The sequence below is a fragment of the Erythrolamprus reginae genome (assembly GCF_031021105.1).
Source record: "Erythrolamprus reginae isolate rEryReg1 chromosome 13 unlocalized genomic scaffold, rEryReg1.hap1 SUPER_13_unloc_5, whole genome shotgun sequence".
In the NCBI taxonomy this organism is placed as follows: Eukaryota; Metazoa; Chordata; class Lepidosauria; order Squamata; family Dipsadidae; genus Erythrolamprus; species Erythrolamprus reginae.
The window spans coordinates 426316-439599 of record NW_027248449.1 but is presented as its reverse complement, the minus strand read 5'-3'; the positions used below and the strand labels follow the sequence as shown (position 1 = coordinate 439599).

General features: G+C 51.4%; 1 protein-coding gene across 1 annotated transcript; it reads left to right on the top strand.

Annotated features, from left to right (window-relative positions):
• The first annotated feature begins 268 nt into the window (after positions 1–268).
• UBQLN4 (ubiquilin 4) lies at positions 269–12666 on the top strand. The gene is made up of 11 exons (XM_070730262.1): positions 269–469; positions 996–1147; positions 1469–1713; positions 2073–2335; positions 4283–4441; positions 5466–5691; positions 8555–8694; positions 9216–9299; positions 9468–9583; positions 9677–9836; positions 12009–12666. Exons 1-11 carry the CDS (start codon positions 284–286, stop codon positions 12159–12161), a joined length of 1884 nt encoding a protein of 627 aa, XP_070586363.1. The 5' UTR covers positions 269–283; the 3' UTR covers positions 12162–12666.
• The last annotated feature ends 618 nt before the right edge of the window (positions 12667–13284 follow it).

Here is a 13284-nt window from a genome sequence, read left to right as displayed (position 1 = left end):
GAGGGATTCTGGGAGTTGAAGTCCACATGTCATAGAAGAGCCCACTTGGCCTACCTCTGCCCTAGTCCATACCAGCCCGAGCGCCGTTCTTTGGGGGAAAGGAAGGTCGCTGCGCCTTTTTTTGTTTGTTTGTTTTATCACGACCGTTACGACGAGGAGGGCGCGACTCCCCGAAACGACCCCTTTCTCTGAACTCCGCCGAGAGTTCCGGAAGGGCGGCCAGACCGCCGGAAGCGCCCTGCCAGCCCCTCTCTGCTCTCCCTCTCGCTCGCCGGCGGCCAAGATGGCGGAGCTGAGCAGCGGCGGCGGCGGCGCCTCGTCCTCCTCTCAGCCCGGCGGGGGCGGCGGGGGCGGCAGCGGGGAGCCTGGGGCGGGGGCGGCCTCGGCGGGCGCCCTGATCCGCGTGACGGTGAAGACGCCGAAGGACAAGGAGGAGATTCTCACCGGCGACCGCATCTCCGTCAGGGAGGTCCGAAGGGGGGGGGGGCTGATGGGGGAGGGGGGAAGGGAGGGTGGGAGAAAAAGGGGAGGGGGAGGAAAGAAGTGGGGAGGGGGAGGGAGAGAGAGGGGGGAGGGGAGGGAAAAAAGGGGAGGGGGAGGGAGAGAGAGGGGGGGGAGGGGGAGAGAGGGGGGGAGGGGGAGGGATAAAAGGGGGAGGGAAGGAGGGAGAAAAGAAGAGAGGAGGAAGAGGGAGGGGGAAGGAGGGAGGGAGGAGAGGCGGGAGAGAAAGTGGGGGGAGGGGGAGGGAGAAAAAGGGAGAGGGAGGGAAGAAGGGAGGGGAGGGGGAGGGAGGGGGGATGGAGGTAAGGAGGGGGCGGGAGGGAGAAAAGGAGAGAAGAGGGGAGGGAGGGGGAGGAAAGGAGGGAGAGAGTGGAGGGAGGGGGAGGGAGAAAAAGAGAGAGGGGGAGGAGGGAGAGGAGGGAGGGAGGGAACGGGAAGGGGGGGTGTCTCTGCAGCCTGCCTGACCCCACCCTCTCTCTCCCCCCCCTCCCCAGTTCAAGGAGGAGATCTCGCGGCGGTTCAAGGCCAAGCAGGAGCAGCTGGTGTTGATCTTTGCAGGGAAGATCCTGAAGGATGCCGACTCCCTCCTCCAGCACGGCGTGAAGGACGGGCTGACGGTCCACCTGGTCATCAAGACCCCACAGAAGTGAGAGGGAGGGGGAAAGGGGGGTGAGCGGGAGTTGGGGCCAGGGTCTCCAGCCTTGGCAACTTTTAAGGCTTGTGGACTTCCATTCCCAGAATCCCTCAGCCAGCACAGGGTGTTTGGCTGGGGGGCCGGGTGTCCTTGGCTTTAAGGAAGGAAAGAAGGAAGGAACCCAGCTCAGAGAGCCGCAAAAACACCTAAGAGTCCGACCCTTCCGTCCCCTGACTGGACTCCTCACTTGGACTATTTTATCTCTATCCCCGCTCTCCTCCAAGCCCTGGTTGCCTCCCCAATGGCCACTCTCGTCTCTTCCTTCATTTCTAGAGTGCAAGAACCTCCTGGGGTGACCACGCCCCCTCCGGTCCCCTCGGCCACTGCTTTGCCTGCCCCCGGGGTGGTCCTGACCCCCTCCACCGCTCCGGCCTCCCCTGCGGCCTCCTCCTCCCAGCCGTCCACCTCAAGCAGCAGCCTGACCGATGTGGGAAACAGCAGCTGGAGGGGCAGCGCTTTGGGGGGCACCCCTGGGCCGCCTGGGGAAGGGACGCCCAGCGGCGCCACCTCCATCCTGTGTGAGTAATTATTATGTATTATTATTTATTAAATTTGTATGCCGCCCCTCTCCGTAGAATCTGGGCGGCTCACAGCAATAGTAAACACAATGTAGAATACAAATCTAATATTTAAAAACTGAAAAACCCATAATTTAAAAACATTATCTATCTATCTTATCTCTCTCTCTCTCTCTCTCTCTTATCTAATCTATCTTATCTCTCTCTGTGTCTCTCTCTCTCTCTATCTATCTATCTATCTATCTCTGCATCTATCTATCTATCTTTTGATGGCTCGATTCCCCCAGGGCGACGAGCCGAAGAATTGACCCCTGGAAGTTGTTGCCTTAAGTTGCTTTTTCCGGTTTGTCCCCCCGCAGCCGGCTTTGGCGGCATTGCTGGTCTCGGCCACCTGGGCATGGGGTCAGCCAACTTCATGGAGCTTCAGCAGCAGATGCAGCGTCAGCTGATGTCCAGCCCGGAGATGCTATCCCAGATCATGGAGAACCCCTTGGTCCAGAGCATGATGTCCAACCCGGAATTCATGAGGCGGATGATCACGGCCAACCCTCAGATGCAGCAGCTGATGGAGCGGAACCCGGAAATCACCCACATGCTCAACAACCCCGAGTTGATGCGCCAGGTGAGCACTTTCTCCTTGGAGTTGGGTTTTTTTTGGGTTTTTTAAAGAATAGAATTCTTTATTGGCCAAGTGTGACTGGACACACAAGGGATTTGTCTTTGGTGCAGATGCTCTCAGCGTACATAAAAGAAAAAAATTGTGAGGTAAAAAACACTTCATGATTGTCATAGGGGTCAAATAACCAATGAAGAAACAATCAATATTAATATAAATGGTGAATAAAATAGAATAGAATAGAATTCTTTCTCGGCCAAGTGTGACTGGACACACAAGGAATTTGTCTTTGGTGCAGATGCTCTCAGTGTACATAAAAGAAAATATAGATTTGTCAAGAATCATGAGGTAAAAAACACTTCATGATTGTCATAGGGGTCAAATAAGCAACGAAGAAACAATATTAATATAAATGGTGAATAGAATAGAATAGAATTCTTTCTTGGCCAAGTGTGACTGGACACACAAGGGATTTGTCTTTGGTGCAGATGCTCTCAGTGGACATAAAAGAAAAAAATCGTGAGGTAAAAAACACTTCATGATTGTCATAGGGGTCAAATAACCAACGAAGAAACAATCAATATTAATATAAATGGTGAATAAAATAGAATAGAATAGAATTCTTTCTCGTCCAAGTGTGACTGGACACACAAGGAATTTGTCTTTGGTGCAGATGCTCTCAGTGTACATAAAAGAAAATATAGATTTGTCAAGAATCATGAGGTAAAAAACACTTCATGATTGTCATAAGGGTCAAATAAGCAACGAAGAAACAATATTAATATAAACGGTGAATAAAATAGAATTCTTTATTGGCCAAGTGTGACTGGACACAGAAGGAATTTGTCTTTGGTGCAGATGCTCTCAGCGTACATAAAATATAGATTTGTCAAGAATCATGAGGTAAAAAACACTTCATGATTGTCATAAGGGTCAAATAAGCAACGAAGAACAATCAATATTAATATAAATGGAGAATAGAATAGAATAGAATTCATTATTGGCCAAGTGTGACTGGACACACAAGGAATTTGTCTTTGGTGCAGATGCTCTCAGTGGAATTTCGTTCCCCTAAGAACCCAAGAAGAGCCCTGCGGAATCAGGCCAAAGCCCATCAGGTCCAGCATTGGCCCCCCAATTGTCCATAGGGATGTTGAGCAGAAAGAGAAGGCAAAACCCTCCCTTTCCCTGGACCCCCAACAAATGGGACCCCAGGGAACCCTGCCTGCCTCCACCAACATAGAGGCGGCACTTGGACATCCCTTTCAATGCACTTGGCATCCCTGAATCTGTCTAATCCTGCCTTCAAGCTCTCCAGGCTGACAGCTGTCACGACCTCTTCTGGAAGGGAATCCCATCAACCCAAGGACCCTCTGGGTGAAGAAATATCTCCCTTTATTTGTGCTCACTTTCTGACCTGTGACCTTTAGGGAGTGACCCCCTCGTCCAAGGATTGTGGGACAGAGAAAATGATTTTTCTCCATCCACCTTTTCTATCCCCTTCGGTCAAGTCCACCCCTGGGAAAGTTAGGCCATCTCTGGGCTGGAACCTCATTGGTAGTTTCTGAGCATGTGAGATTGGGTTGGCTGGTGTGTACCATGTGATGTGGGACAGGCTATGCGGTCAGGCCGTAGAGAAAGCAAGTAGAATGCTTGGCTGCATAGCTAGAGGTATCACAAGCAGGAAGAGGGAGATTGTGATCCCGCTGTATAGAGCGCTGGTGAGACCCCACTTGGAATAATACTGGGTCCAGTTCTGGAAACCTCACCTCCAAAAAGAGATATGGATCAAATTGAACGGGTCCAAAGACGGGCTACAAGAATGGTGGACGGTCTTGAGCATAAAACTTTATCAGGAAAGACGTCATGGACTCAAGTCTGGAGGACAGAAGGGAAAGGGGGGGGGACAAGCTAGGTGCCCCCCCTCTCCTTCATCTCTCTCTCTCTCCGCAGACCATGGAGTTGGCGCGCAACCCGGCCATGATGCAAGAGATGATGCGCAACCAGGACCGAGCCCTGAGCAACTTGGAGAGTGTCCCCGGAGGGTACAATGCTTTGCGGCGCATGTACACGGACATCCAGGAGCCGATGTTCAGCGCTGCCAGGGAGCAGGTGGGCACTGCACTGATGCTTCCGGCTGCTAGTGAGAAACACGGCCAGTGGTGACCGACTCGTGACTTGGGCGCCTTCTAATGTGACACTCCGCTGCGCCTCCTTGGGGAGGATCGTACGTTGATGTCTCCTTAGGTGCCCAGGTGGGTGGGAATCTTGGGGCCTTTTTAAGAGAAGCACCTTGGCTCAAATATGGGTTGTAATGATGACCGGTGGACGGTCTGAAGCATCAAACCGATGAGGAAAGACTCAATGGACTCAAGTCTGGAGGACAGAAAGGAAAAGGGGGGACATGATTGAAGTATTAAAGGGTTAAATGAGGTCCAGGAGGGTTTAAGTGTTTTTAATAGGAAAGTGACCACAAGAACAAGGGGACACAATCTGAAGTGAGTTGGGGGAAAGATCAGAAGCCACGTGAGAAAATATTATTTGACTGAAAGAGTCGTAGATCCTTGGAACAAACTCCCAGCAGACGTGGTAGATAAATCCACAGTAACTGAATGTAAACACGCCTGGGATTAACATAGATCCATCCTAAGATAAAACGCAGGAAATAGTATATGTTATATTTCTATATTTATTCTGTGAGCCGCCCTGAGCTTTTGGAGAAGGGCAGCATACAAATCTAATTAATAATAATAATATTTATTTATTTATTAAATTTGTATGCCACCCTTCTCCGTAGACTAATAATAATAATCAGGGAATTTGTGAAAAAAAAACCTGGAATAAATCGGAGAAAAAACCAACCCCAAAGTGTATTAAAATGTTTAAAAGTCAGGGAAAAATTACGTTGCCTGGTGGAGTCTAGAAAAAAGGATTATAACTGTGGCAGCCGATATTTCTCCACGGCTTGGCCATTTGGGATGACGTCCTCTACGACCGCGGCCTTCACTAGGTCGCAAGTGACAGGGAAACGTCAGGGAATTCCAGAATGGCTTCCTTGCCGCCCCCCCGGACTCCCTGGAGCAGCCTCGGGGGGGGGGGGGTGCGCAGGCCCCCTGCCACTGGCCTCTCTTTCTAGTTCGGCAGCAACCCCTTCTCGGCCCTCTCGGGGACTTCGGACGCCCCCAACGCGCAGCCCCTGCGGACGGAGAACCGAGAGCCCCTGCCCAACCCATGGAACCCCGCCGCCGCCTCTCAGGGCCAGGAGCCGGAGAACGAAGGGAGCCCTGAGCCGGTGGTCCCGAGCCGGAGCACCCCCACCGTCTCCAACCCTTTGGGCGTCAACGCGGCCGCTCTGGGATCAGGTACGGACTCCCCCTGCTTCGCCAGATTCGCTCAGCGCCGTCACTGGGGAGGGGTGTGTGTCTTGAGCTAGGCCACGCCTCCTGCCATGGTGGTGGGGGGCTTATTATTTTCAGAAAGGGGGGTGAATTGACGCTTTTCCTAGGTTACGGTATCAATAGTAACAATTGGGCCAGAATACCTCCGGGACCGCCTTCCGCCGCACGAATCCCAGCGACCGGTTAGGTTCCTACAGAGTCGGCCTTCTCCGGGTCCTGTTGCTTGGTGGGGCCTAGGGGGAAGGGCCTTTTCTGCGGGGGCCCTGGCCCTCTGGAATCAACTCCCTCCCTCCCCCCTCCCGGAGATTCACACTGCCCCGCCCCCCCTGTCCTCACCTTCTGCAAGAGTCTCAAGACTCATCTATTCCGCCAGGTTTGGGGTCATTAGATTCTATCCCCTGTATTGCCCCCCCCCCCCATACAATCCGGGTCCTCCTTTGACCCACCTGGGAAGGAGGGAAGGCTGAGTTGACCTTGAGCCGGTGATGAGATACAAGATATATGAAGTAAGAGAGGCTTTTTTGGGGGAGGGACGGGACGGGGGGCAGGATCCTTGCTATGGCCCGGTTCCCTATAGAGGTCTCCCCCTCCTCGCCTTCCGTAAACGTTTAAAGACCTGTCTGTGCTGCCAGTCTTGAGGCCATACAAATCTAATAAATAAATAAATAAATAAATAATAATAATAATAATAAGACCCCAGTCCCCCTGCCCTTGCTGTGTGAACAGGGATGAATGGTTTTATTGTTTTTAATTATTATTATTATTATTTTTTAAATTATTAAAGAATATATATACAAATATATACACATTTTTTTAAAAAAATTAGAGAGATACCTTTTAAAAAAAATTAGAGAGATACCTTCCTCTCTCTTTCCTTCTTATGTTTTATGAATAAACAATATAATATTCAGTTTGAGGTTTTGCCTGCTCTCCGAAATCAACTCTGTATATTTCTCAAGAGCCAAAAAGAATACAAATACAGTGGTACCTCAAGATACGAACCCCTCGTCTTACGAACAACTCGTGATACGAACCCGGGGTTCAGCAAAATTTTGCCTCTTCTTACGAACTTTTTTCGAGTTACGAACCGGCGTTCGGAGACAGCTGGGAAGCCGCGCGGCTGTTTTAAAAGGTAACAGCCGGGCGGCGGGGCTTCCCAGAAGCCTCCCGAACGCCGGTTCGTAACTCGAACAAAGTTTGTAAGAAGAGGCAAAATTTTGCTGAACCCCGGGTTCGGTTCGGGAGGTTCCTGGGAAGCCCCCCAGGCCGGCTGCGACCTTTTAAAACACCCGCGCCGCTTCACAGCTGTCTGGCGAAGCCGAACGCGGAAGTTCGGCTTTAGCGTTCGGCTTCGGGAGACAGCTACGAAGCGGCGCGGGTGTTTTAAAAGGTCGCAGCCGGCCTGGGGGGCTTGCCAGCACCCCCCCGAACCCGGAAGTTCGGGGTTCGGGGGGGGTGCTGGCAAGCCCCCCAGGCCGGCTGCGACCTTTTAAAACAGCCGGAAAGCCGTTTTTTTGCGGGGGGTTTTTTTGGTTGCACGGATTAATTGACTTTACATTGTTTCCTATGGGAAACAATGTTTCGTCTTACGAACTTTTCGTCTTACGAACCTCCTCCTTGCACCAATTAAGTTCGTATCATGAGGTATGACTGTATATGAAACGTATATCATCTTCCCCTTCAACAATTGTAACCAAAGGACATCACAGAAAAGAAACAAAAAAGAAAATGTGGATTTCAACCAATTTTTATACATATGTATGTTTTTTTCATCTCCTGTACATAGGTCATATAATAATGGATCTTAAGGGAACGGGTGATTTTAAATCCTATCGGAATTTTAAAAGTTTTTTAGTTACATTAATTTGGATCTTTTTTTAGATATGTGTATTGTATTGTGTTCTACATTGTTTTTTCTATTACTGCTGTGAGCCGCCGTGAGTCCACGGAGAGGGGCGGCATACAAATCTAATAAATAATAATAATAATAATAATGTTTTTGACATGTGGTGAGCCGCCCTGAGTCCTGGGAGAGGGGCGGCATACAAATCTAATAAATAATAATAATAATAATAATAATAATAATAATAATAATAATAATGTTTTTGACATGTGGTGAGCCGCCCCGAGTCCTGGGAGAGGGGCGGCATACAAATCTAATAAATAATAATAATAATAATAATAATAATAATAATAATGTTTTTGACATGTGGTGAGCCGCCCCGAGTCCTGGGAGAGGGGCGGCATACAAATCTAATAAATAATAATAATAATAATAATAATAATAATAATGTTTTTGACATGTGGTGAGCCGCCCCGAGTCCTGGGAGAGGGGCGGCATACAAATCTAATAAATAATAATAATAATAATAATAATAATAATAATAATAATAATAATGTTTTTGACATGTGGTGAGCCGCCCCGAGTCCTGGGAGAGGGGCGGCATACAAATCTAATTAATAATAATAATAATAATAATAATAATAATAATAATAATAATATTGTTTTTGACATGTGGTGAGCCGCCCCGAGTCCTGGGAGAGGGGCGGCATACAAATCTAATAAAAAATAATAATAATAATAATAATAATAATAATAATATTGTTTTTGACATGTGGTGAGCCGCCCCGAGTCCTGGGAGAGGGGCGGCATACAAATCTAATAAATAATAATAATAATAATAATAATAATAATAATAATAATAATAATATTGTTTTTGACATGTGGTGAGCCGCCCCGAGTCCTGGGAGAGGGGGGGCGGGCATACAGATCCAATTAATAAAATAAATAATAATAAAATAGCCCCCCCCTCCCCCACACTCCCAGGAATGTTCAGCAGCCCCGAGATGCAGGGCCTCCTCCAGCAGGTCTCCGAGAACCCCCACCTGATGCAGAGCGTCATCTCGGCGCCTTACATGCGCACCATGCTGCAGACCCTCGCCCAGAACCCGGAGGTGGCCGCGCAGGTGAGTGCCGCTCTCTCTCTCTCTCCTTCACACCTGGCCAGGAGGGTGAGAGGACCCTGAGGTGTCTCCTTCGCTGGACCCCCGGTTGGACGTAGAAACCTAGAAGATGGACGGCAGGAGAAGACCCCCTGGTCCATCTCGTCTGCCCTTATACCATTTCCTGTATTTTATCTCAGGATGGATCTATGTTTATCCCAGGCAGGTCTGCTGGAAGTTTGTTCCAAGCCTCTACGACTCCTTCAGCAATATTTTCTCACGTGGCTTCTGATCTTTCCCCCAACTGACCTCAGATCCACCCTAAGATAAAATACAGGAAATAATAGTCTAAGGGCCAGACTGGATGGACCAGGAGGTCTTCTCCTGCCGTCCGACTTCTGCGTTTCTATGAAACCGACCCACAAGCTCAGAGGACGAAGCCTCCCCCCTCATCCTCCACCACAGCTGCAGATATCCTCCCCCCCCCCCCCCGGGGCCCATTCTAGCCTCCGCCCGCTAAGCCCCACTGCCCTCTTCCCTTCCAGATGATGGTCAACGCTCCGGTCTTTGCTGGCAACCCCTCCCTGCAGGAACAGCTCCGCCTCCAGCTGCCCGCCTTCCTACAGCAGGTGCGCCTGGGGAGACGGGGGTGGGCAAAGCTGGCGATGGGGGGGGGGCCGGCAGATGGGGTGGAGGCCAGAACCGTAGTCCTCCCTCCCCTGCGAGAGAGCCAGGCCCCCCTTCTTGCCATCGGTGGAAAAGCTGACGGCTCCCTCGCCGCTCCGTTGGGTCCCCAGATGCAGAACCCGGACTCCCTGTCGGTGCTGACGAACCCCCGCGCCATGCAGGCCCTGCTGCAGATCCAGCAGGGGCTCCAGATGCTGCAGACGGAGGCCCCGGGGCTCGTGCCCAGGTACGGGGAGGCAGGATGGGGGTGGGCTGCAGGGGTCAAAGCGGCCGCGCTAGACGGACCTGCTCAATGGACGTGTCCTCGCCTTCCTTGCAGCCTGGGACCTCTGGGGAGCCCCCAGGGCCCCACCCTCTCCACCGGAGGAAGCACGGCCCTGGAGCCCCCCCTGTCCGGCACCTCCCCCGCCGGGGACGGACACCCCTCCCAGCAGCTCATGCGGCACATGGCGCAGCTCCTGGCCGGCAACAACCCTCAGGTAGGCTGGAGGGCGGGTGTGGGGGGTGGTCCTCTCCTGACTGCTGGGCTCTTCCTCGCACCCCCCTTGGGAAACCAGGTTGCAAGGCCTCGGTGTCTTCAGCCTTATAAGACGGCGTTGAAGGGGGGAATTGACCGAAGGGCGTAAAATCACGCGTGGGATGGAAAAGGTGGATGGAGAAAAATTATTTTCTCTATCCCACAATACTAGGAGGAGGGGGCCACTCCCTAAAGGTCATAGGTGAGAAAGTGAGGACAAATCAAGGGAGATATTTCTTCACCTAGAGGGTCCTTGAGGGTTGGTGGGATTCCCTTCCAGAAGAGGCCGTGACAGCTGTCAGCCTGGAGAGCTTCAAGGCAGGATGAGACAGATTCAGGGATGCCGAGTGCATCATAGGTGGTGATTGAAACGGAGGTCCATGTGCCTATGCCTCTTTTGTAGGTTGAGGCAGGGAGGGTTCCCTGGGGTCCCATGTGTTGGGGGTCCAGGGAAAGGGAGGGTCTGGCCTTCTCCGTCTGCTCAAGATCCCCATGGACAATTGGGGGGCCACTGGGGGACACAGAAGGCTGGACTCCATGGGCTTTGGCCCCATTCAGCAGGGCTCTTCTCAGGTTCTTATCTTTTTTCCTTCTCTTTGTTCCTTCCTTCCTTTCTTTCTTTGTTCCTTCCTTTCTTTCTTTGTTCCTTCTTTCCTTCCTTTCTTCATTCCTTCCTTGTCTTCCTTCCTTTGTTCCTTCCTCCCTTCTTTCCTTCCTTCCTTCCTTTGTTCCTTCCTTCCTTTGTTCCTTCTTTCCTTCCTTCCTTCTTTCCTTCCTTTCTTCGTTCCTTCCTTGTCTTCCTTCCTCTTTGTTCCTTCCTTCCTTCTTTCCTTCCTTCCTTTCTTCGTTCCTTCCTTCCTTTCTTTGTTCCTTCCTTCCTTTGTTCCTTCCTTCTTTCCTTCCTTCCTTCCTTCTTTTCTTCGTTCCTTCCTTGTCTTCCTTCCTTTGTTCCTTCCTCCCTTCTTTCCTTCCTTCCTTTCTTCGTTCCTTCCTTCCTTCCTTCCTTTGTTCCTTCCTTCTTTCCTTCCTTTCTTCGTCCCTTCCTTGTCTTCCTTCCTTCCTTTGTTCCTTCCTTCTTTCCTTCCTTCCTTTCTTTGTTCCTTCCTTCTTTCCTTCCTTTCTTCGTTCCTTCCTTGTCTTCCTTCCTTTGTTCCTTCCTCCCTTCTTTCCTTCCTTCCTTTCTTCGTTACTTCCTTCCTTCCTTTCTTTGTTCCTTCCTTCCTTTGTTCCTTCCTTCTTTTCTTCCTTTCTTCGTTCCTTCCTTGTCTTCCTTCCTTTGTTCCTTCCTCCCTTCTTTCCTTTCTTTGTTCCTTCCTTCCTTCCTTTGTTCCTTCCTTCCTTTGTTCCTTCCTTCTTTCCTTCCTTCCTTCCTTCCTTCTTTTCTTCGTTCCTTCCTTGTCTTCCTTCCTTTGTTCCTTCCTCCCTTCTTTCCTTCCTTCCTTTCTTCGTTCCTTCCTTCCTTGTCTTCCTTCCTTTGTTCCTTCCTTCCTTCCTTCTTTCCTTCCTTCCTTCCTTTCTTCGTTCCTTCCTTCTTTTTCCTCCTTCCTTCCTTCCTTATTAAAAATAAATTTTATTTACAAACAAAACACATGCAATAAGACATTAAAACAAAGCATCAAAAACCGAATAATAATAATAATATATATATATTATTCTGCACAAAAATATGTGACCCTCCCCTGGTGCACAGCCTCACTGGGACTTGAACTTGCAAAGGAGCTGTGATGTTCCTTCAATACACCAGGGGGATTCGACACACAAAAAAAACACCGGTGCGGAGCTGAAGGGATTGGATACTGTAGCCCAGAGGTGAAATCTCTGCCTTACAAGGCCAAGGTTTGCAGGTTCCGAGTCCCAGTGAGGGTATGGCAAGCTGATGAGGCCAGAACAAGGCCGAAATAGATCTAGTCTCCCTTAATTTTTCAAATTCAGCAAAAAAAACCCATGTGACATATATATATGTAATAATAATAATAATAATAATAATAATAATAATATGGTAAATGTTGTAAATTAGCCCATTTAGGAGACTTTGTGTCCCGAGACGCAGCGCCCTGGGATCCCCCCGGAGTTTTGGGCATGCGAGGCCATGTGGGCTGGGCAGCTGACGGGGGTCTCCTCCTCCCCCCTGCAGGCCCAGAGCCCAGAGGTCCGGTTCCACCAACAGCTGGAGCAGCTGAGCGCCATGGGCTTCACCAACCGCGAGGGCAACCTCCAGGCCCTCGTGGCCACCGGAGGAGACATCAACGCCGCCATCGAGAGACTCTTGGGCTTCCAGGCTTCCTAACGCCTCCGGACGGCTCTCGGCATGCCAAGGACCTTCCCGGGGGCCAGCCGCGTCCAGGCCCCGCACTGGCAACCCTCCTGTCCCCCCAAGGACTGGGGGCAGCAGGCCCAGCCTTGCCTCAGATGCGTGAGATCATCGGGGGGGGGGGGGGTCCCCAACCTCGGCCAGCCTTCGGGTCGGCCCCAGGGGTCTCGGGGTTGGACACCCCTGCTTGAGACGCATGGACACCAGGCCCCCCCGTGACTCCTGGAACTCTTGCCCACCCCCCTTATTCCTGCCCTCTCCCACTTTGTTCCCAAAATTTTAGTTCATAGAAGTCTGAACTTCTAGGTGACCCAAACTGTTGTGTTCTCTTAAGTTTGCCCTTTGCTTAGAAACCCCCCCCTCAAGAATCTCCCCCAGTGGTGGCCCCTCCTGTCCAGGGAGGGTCTCGCGGGAGAGAGAAAGGCGGGACAACGTTGTGAAATGCTAGTAAAACTAACCAGGTGGTCTTCTGTCCCTTTCACCATGACTCCCGCCTCTTCAGTAGCAGTGGGGGGCCTCGCTCTGCCCTCCCCAAGGGGGGGGGGCTGCTGGGACCTCCTCCTTCTACCGTAATGGGGCCGAGGGGCCTGCCCCCTCCCAGCAGAGAGGCGGTTGGAAGGGGCCGCCCCCTATTAAGTTTTAATAGATTTGTATGCCGCCCCTCTCCGAAGACTCGGGATGGTCACTTGGGGGGCAATGTCCCCCTGGATGGGCCGGAAGGGGTCAGCCTTTCTTGGCTCCTCCCACCCAAAGCCCTTAAGAGCAGTGATGGAGAACCTATGACACGGGGGCCGCGCGGAGCCATATCTGCTGGCACGCGAGCCGTTGCCCTGGCTCAGCTCCAACGTGCCTGTTTGTGCCGGCCAGCTGAGTTTTGGCTCCGGGAGGGCGTTTTTGGCTTCCAGGGAGCCTCCAGAGGGATGGGGGGAGGACCGTTTTTACCCTCCCCTGACTCCAGGGAAACCTTTGGAGCCTGGGGAGGGCGGAAAACAAGCCTACTGGGCCCACCTGAAGTTGGGAAACAGGCCATTTCCGGCCTCCAGAGGGCCTCCGGGTGGTGGGGGAAGCTCCTTTCACCCTCCCCAGGCATTGGCTCGCA